We start from the raw sequence: 27,589 nt of genomic DNA on the forward strand, positions 1-27,589 counted from the left end.
AAGAAAACTTCTTCTCAAAAAAAAGCGGACGAAGTTAACTGTTTAGTTAGAATTAAAATTGGAATTTTCAACCACGAAGGAATGGAAGACTCGCGATCTTTTTTTTATTGCAATAGAAGACAGCGTTTTTAAGGCCAACGCTCGTGATTTCTTTAGTGGGTCGTTTTGTGACCCTGTTCACAGATTTTTCTCATAAAATCCAAGCGATGGAAATCAAACAACCCAATAAATGCGCGCTGTGGATATTTTTGGGATTGACTGAAGAACAGCTTGCTCAAAATCTTTAAAAAAAAATTTTTCAGGCCGTCAGTTTGGTGCTAAGTCAATAACATCTAGACAAATTGATTCTAATTCTTTCCCTTTTTTTGAGAAAATAGGCGTAATTGCTAGCTGGTTCTATACCAGATACCTTAAAATGAACTGTTTGCAGCTGAAAGAACTTTTGAGTGATTTTAAAGGTTCTATTGGCCAACCAGAAATGTGATTTTTCCGGGATCACCACACAAAATTATTCTCTCGTAGTCAGTTGATTCACTGCCATGCTGTATAAAATTGTCAACAAGTTTCAAGGGTGGCATATAAACATATAGCTGCTTGCGTGTGCGTACAGCATTTCGAATTAGATTGCCTTCAGCTTTGACAGCAAAATGAGTGGATTAAGTCTTTGTTACTGCAAAAACCGCCCTGGCAGTTGCAACAATTGGCGTTAATTGGCGCAAAATGAGTGGATTAAGTCTTTGTTACCGCAAAATCGCCCTGGCAGTTGCAACAAGCTGGCTGATTTCTTTGAATTGCTTGATGACACTTCGAGCATGCGAATTTTCTGCTGAAAAATCATGATTGTGCTTCCCACACGTCTCGATCGATTCGTTTTTTTTCTGTAACAGTAGATGCTCGACATTTATTTTTGGTAATTTGAGCACAACTTTATTTGAGCTCGACTTTAAGTTATTTACTAAGCTTCATTTTTGCAATGATTACTGTGATGACCCAAGTTTTCATTTTGCCGAGTGCGCTAATTGCAGGATTAACTTAGGTGTGATAGCAGTTAAGATAAGGAGTTCATGTAGCATTAATTTTTGTGGTAACTATTAAATCGAGTAGTTATTTATTAGGAAATTAATTTGTTTGGTAGTGAAAAGTCTGAAAAGTAAATTTTACGGAGTTAAGTTGGTTGTTAATTAAATGTATGACTTCGGGCAATTTGGCCTATGTTTTTACATGGTAGATTACGAGGCCAAACTACTCTTTTATTTTTTGTTACTCATTCTACAAAAAGGCTGGAAGTTCATGTAAAACGCTCAATTCTCCTTGGCTAAGATTTCCCACCATTGAAAATGAATTAATATTTTTGTCCCGAAGACATTATTGTGCTTTTTTGGTTCTAAGTGAGCTCCAAAAAAGCATAGTCATAGCGGCTTAGAACCAAAAAAGCGTAATCATGGCGGCTTTGAGGCATCTATGTTAATTTATGTTTCAATGGTGGGAATTCTTAGCCAATGATAACTGAGCGTTTCACATGAGCGTTTTAATCAAAGTCAAAAAAAATTTACAAATTTAATTTCACTAGAGTGCAATTTTACAGGGTTTCCGGTCTTAAAAAAAACTTCATGGTATATCCGCTTGTAATATCCGCCTGTCGATCACTCGCTTAAGGTTATGTTAAAAACGAGACTTTTTTTCGAAAAATGTTTAGATTTCAATTTAAATTTGACTTCCAACAACAATTGTTTTGAGCCAGTAAAAATTTTCTCGGGCTGTTTTGTTTCTGCCCCTTAAACGCAGAAAAACTTTTTGGAACAAAAAGATCGTTTTTATTTATTGCCGTGGTCGGAAGCTTCTGTGATACTAGCGCAAGAGCCGGCTAGCTACTGTGAGAGGCAGTTTAAATAATCCAGTTACATTTGATTCATTGAGGTTCAAATTACATCTCTGAACTCACTATGCTTCTGATTTTGCTCAAAAAAAGTGCGATTCAATTGTTTGGCTATCATATTCAGAAATTTACAGCTGAAAGAATTTTTGAGTGATTTTAAAGGTTCTATCGGCCAACCAGAAATGTGATTTTTCCGGGATCATCACACAAATTATTCTCTCGTGGTCAATTGATTCACTGCCATGCTGTATAAAAGTGTCTACAAGTTGCAAGGGTGACATATATACATCTAGCTGCTTGCGTGTGCGTACAGCATTTCGAATTAGATTGCCTTCAGCTTTGATAGCAGAATGAGTGGACTTAATCTTCGTTACTGGCAAAACCGCCCTGGCAGTTGCAACAATCGGTGTAAACTTCTGGCTGACTCCTTCAAATTGCTTGATGACAGTTCGAGCATTTAATTTTCTTGCTGAATTTTCTTGGTTGTGCTTCCCAAACGTCTCGCTCAAATTGTTTTTTTAACTGTAATATCAGATGCTCGACATTTATGTTTGGTATTTTGAGCAAATCTTGTTCTGATAACTTTACTCTTCCGCTTGAAATACACTTCGTGTCCCGACGCTATGTGAATGTGTTTGTTTTTTGTTGAGAATCTTAAGTAGTTTGCTAAGCCTCATTTTTGCAAAGAATACTTTGATGAACCTTTTTTTTATCATTTTGATGCGTGCACTAATTGCAGAATAAACTTAGATGTGATAGCAGTTAAGATAAGGATTTCATGTAGCCTTAATTTTTGCGGTAAGTACTAAATCGAGTAGTTATTTATTGGGGATTTAATTTGTTTGGTAGTAAATTGACTGAATACTAATTTTTACGGAGTTAAGTTGGTTGTTAATTAATTGTACGATTTCGGGCATTTTAGCCTAGTTTTTCACAATGTAGATTACGAGGCCTAACTATCCTTTTAATTTTTGTTATACAATCAACAAAAAGGCTGGAAGTGTGTACAGCATTTCGAATCAGTTTGCTCTCAGTTTTCAGAGTAAAATGAATGTTTTGAGAGCAAAATAAGTGGATTTATTCCTTGTTACTGGCAAAACCGCCCTGGCAGTTGCAACAATCGGTGTAAACTTATGGCTGACTCCTTCAAATTGCCTGATGACAGTTCGAGCATTTGATTTTCTTGCTTAATTGTCTTGATTGTGCTCGCCACACGCCTCGCTCAAGTTGTTTTTTTTTCTGTAATAGCAGATGCTCGACATTTATGTTTGGTAATTTGAGCAAATCCAGTTCTGATATTTTTACTCGTCCGCTTGAAACACACTTCGTGTCCCGACGCTATGTGACTGTGTTTCTTTTTTGTTGAGAATCTTAAGTAATTTGCTAAGCCTCGTTTTGCAAAGACTACTTTGATGAACTTTTTTTTTAAATCATTTTGAAGCGTGCACTAATTGCAGAATAAACTTAGGTGTGATAGCAGTTAAGATAAGGAGCTCATGTAGTATTAATTTTTGCGGTAAGTACTAAATCGAGTAGTTATTTAATTAGGGATTTAATTTATTTGGTAGTGATTTGACTGAATAGTAGATTTTACAGAGTTAAGTTGGTTGTTAATTAATTGTACAAATTCGGGAGTTACGCCCTGGCAGTTGCAACAATCGGTGGAAACGTCTTCTCAAAAAAAGTTGACGAAGATGGCTGTTTAGGTAGAATTAAAATTGGAATTTTCAACTACGAAGGAATGGAAGACTCGCCGATTTTTTGTTTGAATGCAATAGAAGACAGCATTTTTAAAGCATTTTGTTTAGTGGGTCATTTTGAGACCCTGCTGACTGATTTTTCTCATAAAATCTGAGAGATGGAAAACAAACAACCCAATAAATGCGCGCTGTGGATTTTTTTTTGGAATGACTGAAGAACAGCTTGCTCAAAGTTTTTAATAAACGTTTTTCAGGCCCGCAGTTTGGTAACATCTAGAAAAACGTATCTTAATTTTTTCCGTATTTTTTTGAGAAAATAGGCGTAATTGCTAGGTGGTTCCATACCAGATAAATTAGTATGATTTGTTTGTGGCTGAAAGAACATTTTTGGAGTGATTTTAAAGGTTCTATCGGCCAACCAGAAATGTGATTTTTCCAAAACTTCAGCATTTCGGGATCACCACACAAAATTATTCTCTCGTGATCAATTGATTCCCTATATAAAAGTGTCTACAAGTTGCAAGGGTGGCATATATACATCTAGCTGCTTGCGTGTGCGTACAGCATTTCGAATTAGATTGCCTTCAGCTTTGATAGCAAAATGAGTGGATTAAGTCTTTGTTACTGCAAAAGCCGCCCTGGCAGTTGCAACAAACGGCGTTAACTTCTGGCTGACCTCTTTAAACTGCTTGTTGACAGTTCAAGAATGTGATTTTCCTGCTGAATTGTCATGATTGTGCTCCCACTTGTCTCGATCAATTCATTATTTTCTGTAATAGCAGATGCTCGTCATTTATGTTTGGTAATTTGAGTAAATGTTAAATCGAGTTATTAAATTATTGTGGATTTAAATTGTTTGGTAGTGAATTGACTGAGTAGTAAAATGTACGGTGTTAAGTTGGTTGTTAACTAATTGTACGATTTCGGGAATTTTGGCCTAAGTTTTTACAAGGTAGATTACGAGGTCAAACTAATCTTTTAATTTTTGTTGCAGATTCTACAAAAAGGCTGGAAGTTCATGTAAAACGCTCAATTCTCATTGGCTAAGATTTCCCACCATTGAAAAATAAATTAATATTTTTGTCCCGAAGACATATTTGTGCTTTTTTGGTTCTAAGTGAGCCCCAAAAAAACATAGTCATAGCGGCTTAGAACCAAAAAAGCATAATCATGGCGGCTTTGAGGCATCTATGTTAATTTATTTTTCAATGGTGGGAATTCTTAGCCAATGATAACTGAGCGTTTTACATGAGCGTTTTAATCAAATTCAAAAAAAATTTACAAAACTATTTTCACTAGATTGCAATTTTACAGGGTTTTCCGGTCTTAAAAAAAACTTCATGGTATATCCGCTTGTAATATCCGCCTGTCGATCACTCGCTTAAATTTATGTTAAAAACGAAACTTTTTTTCGAAAAATGTTTAGATTTCGATTTAGATTTGACTTCCAACAACTATTGTTTTGAGCCAGTAAAATTTTCCCGGGCTGTTTTGTTTCTGCCCCTTAAATGCAGAAAAACTTTTTGGAACAAAAAGATCGTTTTTATTTATTGCCGTGGCCGGAAGCTTCTGTGATACTAGCGCAAGAGCCGGCTAGCTACTGTGAGAGGCAGTTTAAATAATCCAGTTACATTTGATTCATTGAGGTTCATATTACATCTCTGAATTCACTATGCTTCTGATTTGGCTCAAAAAATGTGCGATTCAATTGTTTGGCTATCATATTCAGTAATTTATGCAATTAATGGGCGTTTAATGCCACTTCAACATTCGACAGGCCTATTTTAAGCAGCAAAAAATTGGTAAGTCATTGTGAACAAAAGCTGTTTTACGCGCAGAATAATTAGTCAACAACTATTTTTTGGACTGTTTTATATAAACCGTCGTAAACTGCTGATTATTAAAAGAAATTAAATGTCCCATTTTTGAAAGTCTCTATCTTTATTAAAAAGCTGCTGCATGCTGATCATCATTTTGATATCAAAATGAGGAGAACTTGGCGCCTGGAGACGTCTTCTATGCTCTTGATTTGCCTTTATGCTGTAGTTGTCAATGCCGGTAACTTTATCACTATTTCAACGTGTTTTGCCTTTGTTATGACAATATAAATATAGTATCTCATTATTTTTGTTCTGACCGTAGAAAATGGGTAGTAACTTCGATATCGGTTGTTTTAGTTTATTCAATTTTTGTTTTCCACTCAAAATTAGGTACCACAAATAATCATTGAACTGCGTGTCAATTTCTTCTTTTAATTTCTTCTTGTTTTTTCGTCAAGAAGGATATAGAAGTCCAGGCTTATTATAGTGTCGCAGATTAATTGAAAGTAAGCCCTGGGTTTTTTATTCAGTGAACGTTCGCCTTGAATTTAGCCCTGAAAAATTTAGTAAATTAACATAACCAAACCTAATAGGGAGCATCCTAATAGGGAGCGTACACAGTTTGGCCTCGTAATGTAAGCTAATTTAGTAAGTTAAGTAAATAAGCGTAAGTTTTTTTTTCAAATTCAAAAATAATGTGCAAAGAAATTGAATTTGTTTATTTTTTTTGTTTTTTCTTTGTATAAGACATTATCAAATAAAATTTTTTTCCAAAACGCCTCATTACTATGAACATTGAAAGTGTTTAAAATCCTTTCTTCGCTCAGATCCTTTCATCACAACTTGTACAAAATTGAAATATTTTTGAAAAGTAGTTCTTAGAGAATATGGTTGGAACATTCTGTGCTACTTTAACAGCAACCGGCTATCCTTTTGTCACACTATCGATCAGCACTATCGATCAGCTGTCAGACTATCGAAGATTCGTACTTAGTGTATAAGTACGAATCTTCTATTTTTTACACGCTTTAAAAAAGTTAACTTTATTCGTACATAAAGCGTTCTTTAAAAGTGTGCCTTTATTTGGTGACCTTTTTTGCCGTAATCACAATCTGTAGCATTGGAAATTCCATGGCATCTGTTCTCTGCTTTCTTTGTGGCTAGTGATGTGATTCATCAGGCTGAGTGGTTTGTGTGTGAGAACAAAAATCTATAGGTTGCACTAAGTCGGAAATCGAATCCGAGATCTAGCCGCATTTGGTCAGTTTTCCAAAAACCAGCTTTACAGGAAAAAATTAATTGCATTCCGAAGCAATTGCGATGTCGAAAAATAACAATTGTTGTATGATTTTGCTAATTTAAGTACTTTTTTAAAAACAAATTAATTAGAAAATTGCAACAGTTTTTCACTGAACTGAGTAACCCAATGTTTGACAGGACTCTTTTAATTATTTAGAATTTGATTTTTCTTGATTGCGTCAAATGATGATTCGTGTGCGAATAAACAATTTTGTATTTTTTGCAATTAGTTTTCCAATTTTTTGCAATTAAACAAATTTTCCAGCTTTTCAAACAATGAATTTCCAACGTTTTACAGAATCCTTTTTGAGAGATTTTTCAGTTGGTGTAAGTTGTTCTATATCAAACTCTGTTGCACCCCCTTTCTCTCCTCTCGGCTGTTTTTCTTTAACTCCTGTCTCAACTCGCAAGGCAAGATATTTGATGATAATTAAGCTCAAGATAACGATAAATTATCCAAAATAGGCCTAGCACGGATAGAATATATACTAACAATTATTAAGTTTTAGGGTCAGCGAGTAACCTAACTAATTGCCTCTCGCAATCCAAAATGACGGTACTATCCTATCAAATTATCCTTTCCTATTACAGAATTCCTAATTTCGTGCTTGCTCATGCACAAATGTTTCGACTATCCATCTGACATTCACCATTCTCCTAGATCAATTCGAATTCAATTTAGTGAACGATTCGCCGCCTTAAGCTCAAAAATTGTTCTACATCTTGGAGGTTCTCCCGCACTCTCCAGTTCCTTACCTCTATTTACACTTAGTTTTTGTTAAAGTTTTACCTTTCACTATCAGTCCTGGCATCCGCTCACTGCAATCGTTCGCAAATGATCTATAACTCTACCCCTTCCCCTGTCAGCACTGAGAAGAGCCTCATTCGGTTTGTTATAACAAGTTTGTCACGCTTGTAAATTATGGAGTATGGGGTAGGTGTATTAATTTGACCCAAGCAAACAAATGACATACGGGTCTAATCAATTAATTCCTGACCTCCTTTAGTTCCTTACCTCCTTCAAGTTCTAGCCCCCGAGTTCAACTCAACCTCCAAACCTTTCTATGCTTGCTCAGAAAGCCTTCGGATTTCTAGATTTTAATTATAGCGTAAAAGTTTCCGTCCTCCCTGGGTAGGGAAAGACCTTTTTCTTGGGTAGCTAAATCGCTTCAAGCATCTACAATTCCCATCTGAGCTATATTCCAATCACAGCCTTCCAGCTCAAAGGGGGACGTTATTCGTCTATTAAGGATCAATTTAAAATAAAAAGTCACATCAGCGGAGACCAATGTAGTTCCCGTTCAATCAATTTTTAGGAGACTTACTTCCCATGCCGCGCTCCTATTACGATTACTGCCAGTTTTTTTCTGTGACTACTTCTCTTCGGTCTAATTGAGTTGCTGTTAAGAGCTTAACTGCATAGCTGAGCTCAACCCAAGGTTTATGAAAGCCACTTTATTTGATTCTACTGATCCAACATTATAGGCAAATGCCAGGATATTTCTTGAGGCCCGAAAGTTTTTAATAGTAAACCCTCTCAGGTACCTATCATCCAGCCTTGACCCCACTAAAAGATCTCATTATTTTCTCAATAACATTTTTAAGGAGATATGTCACGTTCCCGTGTTAGTTCTGGGGTTTTCTTTGTAGTTTTGGTCCTAAACGCCAAAAGGTCACTTAATGTCGACCCGGGGTCAGTCTCTCATTTTCAGGTTTGAAATTTTATGAGGGTACTACTTATCGAGTTTTGTCTACAAACGATTAATATTTCACGAGTAATCACATTTCTAAGGTCCCTTATCACTTTTCCCGGGAATTGGCTACTAACATCAGAAGTGTTTGATTCACCAGGGTTCTTTTTCCGGCGGTGGGGACTAATATCTAATGCCGGTATAAAAATAGTCTGCCTTCGCTCCTTAATTGCATAAATTGTCTATTTCTGGTCTAAGCGGGTGCTTTTCGAGTTGCTAGTAGCTTCGGATCTAACTGTTGGATATGGTTCAATTTATAGAACATGATCTAACTTGCGACTACCTATCAAGCCTCCAAGTGTTAGCTTCCTACGATCTACTGGGGTCGAGAAATAACAATTGGAACTTAGCGGTGAGTTTGGTTACTTGGGGCATAAAACGGAAGGACATCCAGGGTGTCTGGGGTTCCATACTTAAGCTTTCCTCAACTACGTCTATAACAAGCCAGGTCTAAATTTTGGGGCCGTTCCAACCTCTAATTGCCGAAATGTGATAGGGGCATTTACACTTCCTGTAACCGTTGCCACCAGCCCCAGGGGAGACCGAGGGGTCCGGGTTTATACATGCCCGGCTCAAGTCATCTCTGAAACCGCCCCTCTCAGTTTCATAGTCTTAGTCCCAGCAGTTCTCAAATTGGGGGTGTTCCGCCGATTTCGCGCGATATTTAAGTTCTGGCATCATAGCGACTTTTTTCTCCAATTTTGTCTAGTCTAGGCAAAACTCATTAATTACTTGTCTACCTATCGCTTTGAGCATTCAATGATCAGCTACGTATTTTAATAAGAGTTACTAGACGCCATAAAACTCCCAAGGTTATGTTCTTTCAGCCGATTTGGCCAAAGAGTTGGCCAAAGATCTTTTAGGATCACTTTCCAGCTTTTCAAACAAGGATCTTGCCCAAGGAAGATTGTGATTTTGTGGATAGTTTTTTTGACAATTTGAGAAAATTTCGCTCTTTGTTTTTCCATCTTTTCCCAATAATCATTTTGCTTCTTGCTGCTTTGCTGTTTTTAGTGATATTTTTAAAAAATTTGAGATCGATACAGTAATTGAAACAAATTCAAATGGTTATGGTAGCAGGCTTGGTAATGAGACTGAATAATGCCATTAGACTGGTAACAATAAGCTACCTTTGAGATTATTCCATTCTATTTAAAAAATGTTTCAATCGAAAAAAATTGCAAAATGATGCTTAGAATTTGTAAGACGTCTTTTCAATTATCTGTCTTTAACTGGAAACCTTGAATGAGTAAAATAAATCATTTTAAGTTTTAGCCAAACAACCAATTTTGTATGTCACAATGTCGAAATAGTCTGTGAGATGAAGGAAAATCATGGAAGGGAGAACCAATTTATCGCGCCCTCTGATGAACAATTAGCACATTTTCGATAAACTAAAAGTTCAGCTGAGAGAACATAACCTTGTGCGTTGCAAGGAGTATAGTAAAGCTTTTTAGTTGTATGTAGCTGGATTTTGACTGAACAATACGTTTAAAACAAAAACAATTAAATGAACACTCGAAATTATTCAATTACTTGAAGAACTAGTCACAACTTTAGCCAAATTTTTAAGATGTTAACCGAAATTGGTGATCCCTCAAATTAGAACTATGTAAGTTTGTTTAATAAAACAGAATATGCAAAAATTCAGAGCCCTTGGACCCTGCCTTGGGTATAAGATAACGGTTTCATGAAGTGTAAATAGCTCCAAAACAAATCAGGATCCAGTGGTCAAAATGGGCTCAAAATAGAATTGTAGCAGACCTCAAATTATGAAACGTCGCTATAAATCCATGGAGCCGAAACTTTGACATGTGGTAAGTAGTGACATCATGTATTATAAGTTGAGTCGAATTCGGTGATTGGACCGGAAGTTATTAGCACTTGGAAAAAAAATCCTTTTTCCCAGAAATAGGCAATTTACGCTAAAAAAATGGGTGAAAGCAAATTAATTTTATGACGGCAAGGGACACAAGAGACAAATCTTAAAAAAAGCCGCCCAATGAATGAAACCCCTCTTGCTACTCCTTCCGGCGCTAATAGTCCTTTTCCAGAGAAATTGATTACTGCCAATGAAAATGGGAAAACCTGGGGGTTACTAACGGAGTTTGCACAAAAATTGGTGGGCAGGACCTTCACGAGATTCTCACTCCAAATGTAGAAGGTGGACTTTGATGACACCGAGGTGACCTTCAAATGACTTTCAGCCGTTTAGGACTAAATTTTAAAATAAATCAGGATTAACACCGGAAAGTGTCGTAATTCCCAGCCCCAGGCCTTTAAGATAGCTGTCGGTAACTTTTATTGTAATTGGGTGCAAGTTTGTCCAATGGGAAAAAATCAGTAGGTCAAACAATATAGCTTTCATATTGCAACTTCGAAGTAGTGGGTTATATTAGAGTGAAACTACTCAAACATTAGTTTGAATTTAGCTAAGCTAGTTGAGCTATAAAAAAATCAAATAGACCACAGAAAAGTAGTCCCAGAGAAAATTAGCAGTAAATTGAGTTTGGCATCAAAAGTTATAGCTCATAAACAGTATGATTGTGCGTAATACATTTTTTGCTCCCGGTAGGTGCAATATTAGAAGCTCAAAGGGCGATAGCCAGATCTGAAAAAGGCCTTTTTCTAGCCTTGTGAAGTATTCGGAGATACTTTAAGAATTTGGCATTGATAACTAATATCTTCTTGGAAAAACTCGGCTTAGGACTTTGTGCGTAGTACTAATCTCGTTTCTTTTTCAAACTTCTCCGCGAGTGTTTTGTTTCAGGAGGATTCTTGTTCATTTTCTTATGATAGATAACAATTTTTATAGGCCATCAAGAATTAGAATATTGGATTAAGAGAAAGTTCCCCCCAAAAATTACGGATCAACCTTGACTCATCGCACTCAAAAAAAAACGAGAAAACAAACAAATTTAAACCTCATTCACAGTTGACGACTCACACTTGATTTATCTGGACAAAAAATTCAACGTTGCTTGCCCACAGGGCAACCTAACTTATTCTCTTAAACCACATCACGTGACTCAACCAACAGAATGGATTGTTACAAATTGGAACCTGATCTAAACTACATTTTATGATTGGATAAATTAGATATTTTACCAATTTAAAGTATTTAATATTAACCAATCATGATCCATCTAACTAACAATCCACTTATTTGTAAGTGCTGAAATTACTTGTAGTTTCAGCACCAGAGAGATTTGAATTTAACTTAGAAACTAGTTGAACTCTCCCGAGTACTTCAGCAGCCGCAATAAACCAGTATACCCTAGATCTATTGAGCCTAGCAGAGACTAGTTAAACAACCTGAGACTAGATAGTATAAGAGTAAGATTAGGATCGGTATTAGACTAAGAAGTTGCACGAATCTATCCGGCCGAAAATAAGATAGCGTGACGAGCAGACGGTGTACCCTATCCGAAATTACTCTATGAGTTATACACTTCGGTCCTAACTCATCTGGTGCGACCATAAGTCTCGAACAAGACCTTAATAGCTTAGCATTAACCAATAATAGATTAGAATTTAGACAAAACATTTACAAAATGTTATACGACAATAATTTAATCGAAATGTCTCTACGACTCAATAGATCAGAGCCAATATTCCGAACGATAACAGAACTACCCGGAATTGGAAGAAGACCTCGAACCAGAGACGACATACGACAAAGCAGAAACTTACCATATAGTTATATGATAGTTCGGCAAAAGCCAGAACAAACTTTTGTATTTAGAATACTACTAGCAATGAATTTAGATTTTCATTTGCAAACGTAATTTTGAAGTCAATCTTCAAAATCATTTCAGGCGCTAAACAAAATTATTAATATACAATAACGATTGATAAAAAGATCTCAGATCGTTTTCCAAAATTCTGCAGTAATATACAAAACATGTTTGAAAAATATTTATTGAAAAATCAAAATAAAAATTAGTAGCATGACAATAAATGATTAGTAATTATAAATCATCCTGTTGTTCCAGCTTCATCGCCTAAACATAACAGCAATCATAAGCTCACTAATATCATAAAAATACTAAATCTATTCTTTACACAAATTTAAAACATTTTAAACTTCAATTCACTTAATTTTAAAATCAGATCATCAAGGCTTATCCTTGGATCTTAAATCATTTTCTATTTAATTAAATTTAAAACTTGATCATCAAGGCCTATCCTTGGATCAAAAAGAACAACTTTGTTCTCCCCCACCCACTAAACGAGTGTCTAACGACCTCAAACGTCGATTCACTATCCAACCCTTTCTAAAAACCCAGGACTAATAGAAATTTTTGAACAAAACTAATCATTCAAATTAGGATAAACAGTAAAGAACTTCGGTTATTCATCCTTCACTTGATCCCCCCTCTTACCAGACCCAGGATAAATCTTAGACTTAGTAAGTTTAAAATAGTATCTAACGAACTACTCGCGTTCTAATTATACCTGAACCCTGTGGATCGATTTACTATTCTCCAACCCTGAACACAATCACTACCCTTAAGTAAGATTAAGTAAGTTAACATCTTAGCTTATACTAGCCACGAGAAAGTATAAAATCATTCTTCGGAATCGATATACTTTTCTCCCCAACCCTGAACAAATAGACCCAGGTTAGGCTAACAAAAAAATCGTAAGGACTAACAGTTTAAGCAAATAGAAATCATTTAACAACCTTTTGCATCCGTCATCCTAAACCTTATGTCATTTAAAAACCTAGGAAATAAACAAACAATCGTTTTACACAATTGTGAATTAGATAACAAAAAATACGACCTTGTAATCACACCTCATACACAAACAGTTGGATACATTAGAACAAAACGACAAACATTAAAGAGAAAAATAATAACTAAACAAAGACAAATAACACGAAAAAGATTTTCAAAAAATCGAAACGCATTTTCAGAATCAGAAACAAACAGTTTAGACGAACTTTATAAACTAAAAGAATCAATAGATAAAAATTGCCCAATTCACGATCAATTATATTTCTCTGACTCAGAAACAACTTCAAATTCATCAAAAAGAGGAAAAAGACGAATAAAAAAGCAATATAAACACAAACCAGTACATTTATACAATTGGAATCAACCAATTAGACACATTGATAATTACATATTAACAGTCATCAAACGAAAAAATGAGCTCAACGGACACCCCAGGTGAAGAAAGTCCAGATGATGATGATATTTTCCCCTTTATCGTAGATGCAACCACTGATAGAGGACAGCATATATTCTGCAAAAATTTACTCTTAAATTTGTTTGAACCAGGAATCAGTCCATGTAAAACAGAGTTTCCAGATGTAAAAATCAAAAGACAAATTATCGATCACTATCTAAAAGATATATGTAACCTAACACAACAATACGGAATCTACTCCATAGAATTCAGCTCACCAAACCAGAATCACAGTAAATATATAATTCAAACAGACGACCTTGATTTAGAATTCTCAAAAATATTCTCAGAATATATAAAAAGCATCCAATATCATAACTCACAAAGAGCAAACTCCATATTCACCAATGAAGTTTTTGCGATAATATATAGTTATATCTCGATATTAGAAAACGAAATCCAGATACCAAATGTCTCACCGACAGAAACATCTAAACATATAAGAGTACGACATGAAATCACACTACTCTCTAGTTTTCTAAATATAATTAAAGAAAATTTCACGAAAGATGAAGTTTCACAACATACAAAACACGACTTACAAAAAATCTTGGCATGGTTCATAATAGATTATTTCACACATAATATTGATTTAATTTCACAAGCAAGAAAAAATTTTAGACCCCAAAACTCAAACGATGATACTGCCATCACAGAACAATCAGACTATGTTTGGGACCCCGAATGGTCTCATCCCGCATTCATAAACTTCCCACAATCAATCTCAAGTCAAGCAATAAGTACGATATCTTATGTAAGAGATTATGTACGAGTAATACCATTAACCATTGATGCAACACCATTAAACTATAATACATTTTTACCCGATATGCAAAATAATAGTTTAAACTCTACAGTCATACACAATGAAAACCTCAATGGAACTAGGAATCTTACTCAACAAGATATCCAGACACCATCACACTTCATAAATGAAGAATTCGTACACACAACAACTACACAACAAAGTATTTCACCAATACGTCCAAACTTAACAACACCAAGAAATACAAATTCTTCACAAACACAGGTAACATTACAATCAACCGTTAAACCTTCGGTTGCCCCAAAATATTCACACATGGATTACCAAACATACAGACCCATGACAATACCGCCAAAAACACGCAAAACGTTCACTAGAAACAACTTTGCAGACCATAATTATAATTACACACATCCATCAAAAACAAATTATCAACCACGAAAAAATTTTAGTAATAATACAAGATCTCGAAACTGGGATAACCCAATGGCACCACCTAATTCAGTAAATTTCCAAACAAATTTACATCCTCCACAGGATCGTAGTGAAAACTATCCATTTTTTCAACAAAATAAAAATAAAAAACAAACATCTTATCAAATGGATTACTTATCCTCAGATGATGATTTCTTACAACCAGATATATTTACACCCTATAATCAAGAATATCGTGGACAAAGAATACAGAAACCACATACATATCATAGAAATTTTTCTCCACAACCAATAGATACACAAATTCAACAACCAATTCAACAACAAAACCCAAATAATAAATCTTTTCAACCAATTCAGCAACAAAACCCAATGATTGCAAACTCGTACCAACCAGCACAAATGCAAAATGAAATACCACTCCCATATTATCTTCAACAACACGAAATAACAAGAAATCAACTTTCAAATTTTTCTCAAATGCCAAATGCAGCAGAATCATTACAAATGACAATGAATCCATACCTTATGGGTGGATCATCAATAACATCAAATAAACCTTTAATGGTATTCACAGGAACAGACCCTGAATATTCTGTAGAAGACTATTTAAATGCAGTCACAGCAAATTTGATTTTAAATATAGGACCTGAACCAATTAATACGCCACTACATCAAAACTGGATACATCGACGCACAGCGTTAATACAAACAACTCTAAATGGGGCAGCCCAAAAATGGTTTTCAGTATTGCCTATAGAAATAAAATCAAATTGGAAAAGATTTACACAAGAATTTTCTAAAATGTTTGACTCCGAAAGAAACAAACAACAACAAAGAGTTTTATGTAATGAAATTCGCAGATTACCAAACGAAACCATCAAGCAATTAGCAGTACGAATCGAAACACTAGTTCGAAAAGCATATTCATTAAATACACATGACTATAAAAACACAAAGATGACAGAAATCTTAATGATGACCTTAACACCACAATTAAGGAAAATAGCAATAAAAAAGAGAGCATCCCATCCTTCGTCAATTCGAGAACCCAATTTAGATTTTCGAAAACTAGTAGACAAACTAGAACAAGCAGAAATCACAATGAAACTCGAAGAAACGGAAAATCTGAAATTACAATAAGTTAACAGAATTGAAACAGCTTCCACAAATATAAACAATATACAAGAATCAGATACAGATCTCGTTGAAAAAATCACTGAAATACTCAATATTTACGAAAAACACCCAAACTTTAAAGGCAAACCATCCTTCAAAAAATGGTGTAATTATTGCCGACGATACGGACACAGTATTTCTGAATGTAGACAAAAACAGCAAGACAATCAAAATAAACCTCAAAAATATAAAGAACCAAATAAATCATTCTATCAATACATGAAAAAAGATCAAAATCTACCGAACAAAACAGTCTACAGCAACAACAGTTCAGGAAAACCACTCCCGAACAATACAAATTATACAAGAAATCAATCACCATATAACTCAAGTTATAGAGGAAGATCACCAGAACGAAGAAACACGCATAATTCATCACAAAATCACTACAATAGACCAAATAGTCGAAATAACTACTCCAGATCACATTCAAATACACAACGATTTGTTTCTAGATCTAATTCCCAATCAAGAAATAATTATTATCCAAACAATCAATCACGAAATTCATCATACAATAGGAATAGAAACTACTCAAATAATCGGAATAGAAGTTATTCAAACAACCGAAACCAGAATTACCCGAACAATCAATCAAGGAATAACTCATATAATAGATCGAACTATAACAGACCAAACAATAATTACCAAAACAGATCGCGAAATAATTCACAAAATCGACACTCAAGTTATAATAATCGTTATAGAAATTATTCCCAATCACCACACCGGAATAATAATAACTATAATAATTCTAATAATCGCCACAGAAGTAGTACACCTAAACATCAAAGACATATTAATCAAGTACAATCTAATCCAGAAACAACATCAGACCCTCCAGGTATTGATGACACAGTAACTGATACGTTACAACTCAACCAAATAAACTGTGGATCATCAGATTCAGAAAGCGATGCAGAAAACACTCTCTCCATCAACATGATAAAAGTCGAAAATGACTATGAACCTGTTATATATGAAGAACCTTTTTCATCACACATATATGAAAATCAATCAGAACTCCTTCACAATTATTATATTGAACCCGTCCATTCCACACCGACGACACAAAAAACTAATGAAATTAACACTACAAACCAACCCAATGAGAAAGAAAAAACAAAATGCTTGAATACAAATCACATCTACCAAAACATACAAAAAGAACAACCCAAAGAAAAAATTTGGACAATACCATTTCTTTTGGAAAGCCCAAAAAGCAAAGAATTCCAACCACCAGATCTTGAAATTGATTTTTTAATTGATTCAGGAGCAGAATCAAATATAATAAACATTCCCACATGGAATGAAATAAAAACCTTACACCCAAAGCTAACACCTCTTGAAACTTCCAGCAAACTAGCAACAGCACAAGGATCAACATTAATAAACTACGGAAAAATTCAATTATTTCTTCTCCCCACAAGAACAATGGAGCAAAACAAAATTTTAACCAAACCATTTAAACAAATATTCCATATCACTGATATTAAACATAATATCATTGGAATACCATTTATCTCTAAATATATACCAACAATCAACATCTTGAATAGTAAAATATTAATCAAAGATAAATATACAAAAACAAAAGACACATCCCTAACATTTTTTCAAAGATTAAATAAACAACCACCATTTTTTTCAAAATTTTACCCACTATATAACCAACAAAGAAAACACTTGAAACCACTATCAGGAAACATTTATAATTTTTCAATCAAACAAGTTCACCAATATGATAAAAAACAAAACAAACAAAAATTTTATATGTCAGATTTTGAATTCAAGCCTATTCACAAGTTTTTCAAAATCACAATCTCATCAATAAAATATTTGAAAAACTCGAATTCAGATATTATTTCCTTACATGTATACAACAATACACCTTACCAAGTAACATTACCTTTAGGACTTTTAGGCTATTGCGAAACCAACGCTACAATATTACCAATACACGAAAAAGCATATCGTGTAAAAAATATACTCCAATTACTAGATATTTGCCAATCCACAATCCTTAATGAAGAATTATCTATAAATAATATAATAAGTAACGAAAACAGAAATACGGATTATTTCACAAAAACCCCATATTTCAAACCTACATTCAACATAAGTAACTACACAGAGAATCAACAGAAATTTTTAACAATGTTTAATTTCCAACATTCACAAATAACACAAGACGAATTTGAAAAACTAGCAAAACAGCTAATTAAATATTCATCAGTCTATGCAACATCCAAATTTGATGTTGGCAAAATCAGCTCATCACTACATCTCCCATTAAAACCAGACGCAGTTTTCAAAAAACAAAGAGCAAGTAAAGTACCAATTCACTTACACGATAAAGTGAACAGATTACTCGACATTTTAGAACAATACAACATTATATCACCAGTAAACAAAGAGGAACAACCAAAAGGCAACACATTTATCAACCCTGTTATCATTCTAGCCAAAGGAGAATCATTAAAAATTGTTCTCGATGCTAGATACCTCAACTCACTCATAGATGAATCAAAGTGTAATTGGCCCATTGAACCAATACAAGTTATTTTAACAAAAATAAACGGAAAATATTTTACCACCGCCGATATGAATAGTGCATATAATCAAATGCCATTAGATGAACAATCACGACGTTTAACACAATTTGTTATTGGAAATCAGCAATACGAATTCAACCGCTTATTCTATGGAATATCCATAGGACCAGCAGCATTTTCAGCTTTTATGAGCAAAATTTTTCGACCACTAATACTCAAGAAAAACGCAATCACCTATTTAGACGATGTCTTTATGCAATCACAAACAAAAGAGGAAATGTTCAATGTTTTAGAACAATATCACCAAATACTTCAGAATGAAAATCTGAAGGCCGCCCCCGATAAATCACACTTCTTTTTGACAAAAGTTAAATTCTTAGGGCATAATATAGAAAGAAAAACAATCACTCCATTGAAATCACGTATAGACGCTATTCAAAAACTCCAACCACCAACAAATAAAAAGAAAATCCAAGAATTCCTTGGAATGTTAAACTTTTTAAGCAAATATGTTTATAAAATGCAATTATATCTACGACCCTTCTATAACATACTTAGACAACAAAATAATTTTGAATGAAATATAGAACATCAAGCACGATTTGAAGAAATTAAAAAACTTCTAACTGAACAAATTTCAAACACAATTCCAGATTCAAATCAACCATTTTATGCAATGTGCGATGCTTCGAACTTTGGCATCGGCGCAGCATTATTACAATCACATAATAGTACAAATAAAATGAACCTCATATCAGCAAATTCTCGATTATTCACTCAAGCAGAACTACGACTCTCAACTCTAATGAGAGAATGTACAGCCATAATATATACACTAACGGAATATGAATTTCTGATACTTGGATCAAAACATCCCACAGTTCTATTCACAGACCATAAACCAATCATCTTTCTTTTTACACAAAAGTCTAATCCAAACCACCGAGTTTATAGATTTCAACTCATTTTAATGAAATTCCCAAACTTACATATAGTTTGGACCGCAGGAAAAAATCTTGCATTACCAGACACCTTAAGTCGAAATACGCCACCTGAATTACTTACACGAAAAACCACAGTTGAAATACCCAAAAACATTAAATTCTACCTTGCAGAAAATGAAACATCACCCCGATTGGAATGCAAATATGCAGTAAAAACTGACGTTGAACAATCACAAATAAATAATTTACAACATTTCCCACTTTATTTAGATTGTCAAAATAATCACTATGAAGTTGATCTACTTGGAACATCAACTTTTAAACCAATCCCATATTCACAATGGATAAAAAACAACACCCAACAAAAAAGAATAAAACAACACCCGCCTAAAAAAGACCATTTTCCACTAATTGAAAAAGAAAACCTGACTGATAAAATAAACTTATCAGGACCACAAACAAACGATTCAAAATACACAATAAATAAAGTTTTTGACCTCCATGACCCACTTGACACAATACCTTTATCTAAATTAGAAATCGAAAACATTTTTCTCCCCCCAACAGAAACAATTACAATTTCAACACTGAAACAGTATCAAAACCTTGACCCAGTAATTCGACAACTGAAATCATGGCACAAATATAAAACTAAACCTATCAAAGCAGATTCAACTATTCTAGGAAACAAAACACTCCTCAGATATTTTCGAAAATTCAACAATACAACAATTAACGAAAACACAGACCTTCTAGAATACAAACTAAATGAATCTACAGTTCCCTGTCTCCCTTTAAGTATGATTCTTATAGCTTTTAATATTTCACATACACAAAATATTAAAGGACACTCTGGATCAGAAAAAACATATTCAAATTTTATACAAAACTTTTATTTCCCAAATGCACCAATTTGGATAAAAGTACTATGCAATGACTGTATAGTATGTCAACTAAATAAACCTTATCCAAATCAAAAACAAATAGCACAAAAACAAGATTTTAAAGGACAAAGTTTGTACTTTAATCATCATATCTCATTTGATACCAAAGGACCAATTTCACCCTCATCCGAAGGAAACTCCTACATTATGGTAATTGTTGACGCATTTACACATTATGTAGCACTTAACCCAGTACCACATTGTAACGCTTATTACGCTTACACAACACTCTATGAACACTGGATAGCAAAATTCGGACTACCAGAAATTTTAGTTACAGACAACGGTACAGAATTCATAAATAATGAAATCATCACACTATGTCATTTATATAACATTAAACACAAACCACGTACATCTCACGCACCTTGGACAAACGGCTTAGTCGAAGGTATGAACCGTTCATTACAAGAATATCTCAGATGTATCATCAATGGAAATGATACAAGATATACCGAATGGTCAGCAGATGTAAAACTATTTCCCTTAGCATATAATTCACAAATCACGACAACTTTAGGAATGTCACCATATGAAATGGTTTTTAACCAAAAGCCACGCAAACCAATAATGTTTACAGCAAACTCTCATAAAAACGCACAAGGTTATTGTCAACCAAATAAAGACTCAATTTGTTATAACCTACCATTACATACACACGATGAAGATCATTTTCATCACCCACAAATTCTTAAATTAGCCTCCGGTACACACACCGAATGGATTTTAAACAGAGATAAAAAACACAATGAAATTTACCAAAAGGTAACAAAAAAGTTGTTACAAAGGCAAAATATTAATGAACAAATAAATTCACGCTTTACACCAGCCTCCGATTTAAAAATTGGAACATTTGTTTTAATACCCAATTTTAATACTCAAAAAGGAATTTCAAAAAAGTTACAACCCCTTCGTAAAGGACCATACCAAATAATTGCAAAACCCACTGATGTCACATATAAAATCACCGACTCAGATAAAAAAGAAATCGTTCAACACCGAAATAACCTATTACCTTATTATCCAAAAGAATACGCACTCCGCGAACTGACTCAATTATATTCTTTTACAGGTTTAAAAGTTATTCAAATAACCCACATACAAACAACATAACAAAGGAACAAAATGATATTCACCTCGGAAATCAAAATACAAAATCAAACACCACAAAAAACAATACAAAAAATCTCGATCAAAATACATCCCAAAAAGAAAGAAAAAATAGAAAAATGACAGAACAAATAATACCCCAAAAACAAATCGACAAATCAGAACATAGAGAGTCTTCACGACTTAGAAATCAACCACGTAAAAATTATAAAGTATTCATCCCACAATCTAAAATATTAAAGAAAGTTGAATTTCAAAAACAACCTTAAATTCTACATTTAAAAATCTTTGCACCTCTGAAACATTTCACACTTTCATTTTTCAAGATAGCATGCTGATAAACACGCAGCGATTCTAGTTCAAAATTAGCCAATAGGATTCATCCAATCCGCCACCTTCTATAACTTTAACACAAACCAACTAGACGAAAAATATTAAACTCCAGGCATATCTATAACTATAACTCTACGACCTCCAGGTCAAAAATAAGCAAACCACTCCAACTTGACAACTAAAATAAATATCACCATAATATCATAACCCTCCCTTATCTAATAAACCAAAGATCAACAATATTTCCCCAACTCAGCCCTCAAATACCCCCCAAACAAATATGTTAAATTAGCCTAAAGTAAAAGAACGACCATTTTATTTAGCCTAAAGTATAAAAATCTCAAAAATATCCCAGATCATTTGACAAATGAAAATAAAGACAAAGAAGACCTCCCGATCACCATAAAAATTGCCCCCAACAATTTTTTACGAAACTCAACCCACTTGTCAAAAAACTAATAAATAATCCGACCACACTTGAAAATTGCCCCAAACAACAAAAAATATTCGATCACGAAGCCATTTCTTAAATGCTCTTCTATCAAACAGTCACTAAAATTATCACAAACCTATAACAATTTTTTACGATACTTGAAACTTTCATAATATTTCTTTTTGATATCCTTGAATCTTTTCTAATACTCTTAATCATTTTTTGTAATATTTTTTTAATTTTCTACACTATATTCGAACTATTCCTCCAACTTTCAAAAACCCTTGATTATATCCACAGGTACGATTTATAAAATTGTCTAAATGATACGAACTATTTTCAGTAGAACTGATATTTTTCTACTATTTGTAATTTTCATAACATTTCTATCATCCCTCATTTTGACTATATGCAAATGTATAAAGAAAGCAATCATCACATTCGCTCTAGCAACAATCCTCCTAATTCTTTTCTTAGAAGAATACTTTAATAAACATTAACTTTTTCAATAAAAGAATAGACCAAAAAGCTATCAAAAATTGCTACCCAAAAGTCACCAAGTCAGTCTTCACCGACATCATCCCAAGATAACCCAACAACACTTTCAACTACCAATAATCCTCAAACATCTACACGAATTTCCTTTCAAGATAACCCATACACTTTTGAAGAACGACACGCTCGTTTATCAGAACCACTAAAACCAGTTCAACGACAAGCACCTCTCAGCGAACCAACATATAACTTATACCCAACACTACCACAAGAATTAAGTAGAATAAGAAATCCTAGTCAAAACCAAAATACAGTCGAAATAAATAGACAAATTATACATCCTCGACGGAACAGAAATTTTCTAACTCCCCGAGTTCATTTTGATATACCTCAATCCCCATCACAAAACACTCCAGAAAACCCCATTGGTATATTACCAGAAACCCCTACGCTTCTTTCACAACGTAGCACCTCAAGCCTACCATCAGATTACTTAGGTTCAACACCAACATCTGAACAAATACGTGAAAATCCCTTTAACCCCCCAAACCAGGCATCACGACTACCATATTGGACAACACATTCATTTACACAAGGTGAATTAAATTTAGTCAATGATCCAATAGATATTTCTACGGATACAACAACATCCTCATCACTGCCAGAAACATTATCACTACCATCAACACCATCAATAAGCCAGATTTCACCACCACCTTTTAACTTAAATTTTCCAAATAATCTCGACGCTAGATATCGAGAACAATCATCAACAAATATCCCTTTAAGACTAGATTGGAATACATTTACAGCCCCTCCACCATTATTTGGACAACATCTAGAAAGTAATCGCCTCCACAACTGGGCACTTAATAGATTACAATACCGACAAGACATTCACGACGATATCCGTGATCACAATATCCAAATACTCCAACAAAACAGTTTACAATTAAAGTTTGAAATCACAGTTAAATTAAACAACATTACTCAACATCCCTACCCATTAAACCCACCAAACATAACAGCTCAATCACTACCACCACCATTTATAACCACTGAAGTAATATATAAATACGACAGATATACCAAAAACACAATTGGTTACATCACATTTTATAACCCATACTGAGGATTATCATACACATGTATATTCTAAAATTATTAATTTTTCTCCAACTCCTTTTTCTAGTAATTTCAAATCAAAACATAAACCCTTCTCCCCGCACAGGACCCCAAGATTTATTAGTAACACATTACGATTGTGAAGAAAACGAACAAAAAACACTACACAAGTATGCAATAAATCAAGTATCACAGTGCGAAACAGAACCCCAAGCCATAGAAACTACAAATGTCATAGCAACACTTTATTCAAAAGCCCGAGCAACTACAGTTATAGGATATAAATTCACAGCAACATTTTCTGAAAAGAAAGTACATTGTTCACAAGTCTCAAACGGAAATAAAAACCGACTTGACCATGAATCATTCTACCAGAGTAATATAGAACGACTTTTACATCTCAATCCCGAAGATTGTAAAAACGAGTTACTCCGGCTAAACATCACAAAAAATAAAAACACAGATAGAAAGTTAGTATATTTCCAAGTTTTTTCAGATTCTGTACATCAAGCAGAACTTGAAAGATATCAAGGACATATAAAATTAGATGAAAAATACCCATACAACGGCGCACACGGACGATTAACTTATGACATACACGATAAACACTGGATACCACACATTGGTATAAATGACCCATCAAACTGCAAAGCAGACACAAAAAATAAAGGATACCAAGAAATAATGTTTTTCGATTGGAAAATACAACTCGAAAAAATACAACTCACACGAGATTTATCAGACAACACAATGATTTATCAAGGAATTAGATTACCTTGTAAAAACGACCAAGGTTATTGCGACCCTACAACCAGAACACAAGCAACAATTGTTTGGTTCCCCGAAGACACATGTACAACATTTCAAGTAGCAAAAATACACGCTCGTATGATAAAATTTCACGAAAAATATTTTATACAATCAATACCATATGAACAAGTAAATCCATTACGAAAGATAAGTTCTAATTTTCGAAACATTCATAATATAGAAAATAAATTAACACGTTTTCAAATATATCAAGAAACAGAACTTGCATGTAAATACAGAAACCCACTTCACAAAACACAATACTCTGAAATATTAGTTGAATACGAAAATGGAATCGACATGACCACTGGAAAAATAAAAGTCGACCCATACGCCACAAGTCATCCCCTAAACGAAGGAACATCATATATACCAGTTAATTTTCAAAAGAATACAGGTCAACCTGGTGGACATTTAAAACCCCAAAACGATCAAAGCACACGTTTACAAGAACTATCACTAATGAATAGTACATATTTTGGTAATATCCACTATGATATTCACTTAGATATGAAACTAGACTACACGATTAGCCGAATTTTTCAAGAAATGTCACTCTCCGAATTAGAAACATTACACCAACTATGCGAATTAGAAAGAACACAAATATTACAATCACTTGCACTAGCAGTATTAAAAATACCCTACGCAGGATATTTACTATCAGGAAATAGATCAAATTTTTTAGACTATGAAGGAAACATCTTATGGTTTTATACTTGTACTAAAAAAGTATCACCACTATACGTTTTTGAAGATAAACGATGTTATAAAAGAATCCCTATCTTTTATAAGAATAAAGTACATTTCGTTGACACACTTTCACGAAGAACCTATTTCTGGGATACCGCAGTTCCATGTGGATCAGAAAATAGCCACAACGTAGTACAACTAAACCCTGATGAAGATAAATATTACCTTCTCACCCCATATCCCACATTAATGCAATCACTCAAAAAATTTTCACCAGAAAGCATTCGCGCTATCGCTCGAAACCCAAATATAGACTTACAATCAATAGGAATATACTCAAAATCAGATATTCAACATCACATTAGAACACAACAATTCCAGGAATTATTAACACAAATGGACACAATACAAAGACAATCAATTGACCAAAACTTACGCAAACTTGCCGAAACCGCAGGATTTGCAGACATCTATACGCAAGACTATAGCGGATATTTTAAAGACATTAAAGATTATATATATCTAAACGGTGAAAAATACCGTCCCCAAGATATATCACCTATCAATATTTTTAGCTTTGTTACACTCAAGAATGAAATTCTTGATTTTCTAGGATGGCCCTACTACATCTTAGAAAAACTAACTATTTTATACGCAATGTTTAACTTTATTGGATTTCTTTTCTCACTTTTAAAAGGAATCTACAACACATGTGCTATACACACACAAGTAAACAGACAAGCAAGCGTAGCACGCATACTCTTTGCAGGATTTTTTGGAATCTTTTCTACATCTATAAACAAAATTCTTTTAGACGCACAAATAAAAGAATATAACACAAAAATAGCAATAAGACAGAACACATACGACGAAGAACATAACAATGCAGACACAACACCAACAGCACCACAGTTACCACCCCTGCCACATAACCATCCATTATCCCTAGTCCCACGTAATTTTCGAAATTTAGCCATAACACATAATAATTTTAGACCAACCATATCACAAAGTCCCATCCAACATATAATGCCACACCACTCACAAGATGAAAATACTTATGAACAAATTATAGAACAACCCCATACCACCGCTTTTCAGTCTCAAAATAATCATTTTTTTAGCCCACGATGAGCCGACAACTTGGATCCCTACACCGATCAAATTCCCACCCAACCAACCTCACCACTCCAATCCCAATAATACCACTTTTTGCTTTTCCGCCACCCGATTTCCCATCCAGTAATGTAACATCCGGCATGAATTCCGATACTAATTCACACATCTCAGTTTTATACTCCATCTCACAACTCAATAACCCGAATATTGAAACCCCCGATGAATTTGCCGACTCTGAACCATCTCCATCAAATAATTTTCACACCAATCCCTTAAATTTTTCCCAACCCCCTTTTCAACCCATACTACCAAATAACCCTGACCCAACCAATCCTACACCCTCTTATGCTTCCCAAGTCACTCCAACCTACTCCTCACTTCACTCAAACCAATCATCTCATTCTTCAGACACCCCCCGAATCTCCCCAGAACTAGATAATTTCATTACCCTACAACAACAATCCTATCACCTTGACACCCCAACCATAAACCAAATCTCATCCACAATAGATTCATCCAACCCTCCTACTCCTACACCCTCTTCAATTTACACTGATTCATTAGCACCATCATCCACAACTACTGTATCTTCACTCAACACTAATAGAGCTTACCGCACTTTTAAAAGGAAGTTCCCCGACCATCCTTTCCCAGCGAAACCAGGAACAGCCCGTGAATACATCAACCATCCACAACACACTAACACAAAAGAATTTTTAGCTATCACCTTACCCTCATTTCCACAATACACCTTAAACACCCCTCATGACACTAACGAGACACGTAACTTTGTAGACGAATACGTTTTAATGCCTACCCTTCCTTGGACCTCATATTATCATTTTACAAATCCCCTTTGCTTACCTTTATCTAACACTCATATCGATATAGAACGAAATAAGGACATGCTATATCGACTCACTACACCACTAACACCTAGACAATTTACTTACATTGGATACAAAAAATCACTAAAAACACACACTGCACCCCGAGCTAATGAATA

General features: G+C 34.3%; 1 protein-coding gene across 1 annotated transcript in view; it reads left to right on the forward strand.

Annotated features, from left to right (window-relative positions):
• The first annotated feature begins 5,414 nt into the window (after nucleotides 1-5,414).
• Nucleotides 5,415-27,589, forward strand: part of LOC134839535 (uncharacterized) — a 169,443-nt gene continuing 147,268 nt past the window's right edge. Inside the window, exon 1 of the mRNA XM_063855125.1 lies at nucleotides 5,415-5,634. Within this exon, the coding sequence (XP_063711195.1) occupies nucleotides 5,562-5,634 (73 nt within the window). The 5' untranslated portion in view covers nucleotides 5,415-5,561. The remainder of the gene's footprint in view (nucleotides 5,635-27,589) is intronic.

Source organism: Symsagittifera roscoffensis, chromosome 1 (genome assembly GCF_963678635.1).
Source record: "Symsagittifera roscoffensis chromosome 1, txSymRosc1.1, whole genome shotgun sequence".
NCBI lineage: Eukaryota > Metazoa > Xenacoelomorpha > Acoela > Convolutidae > Symsagittifera > Symsagittifera roscoffensis.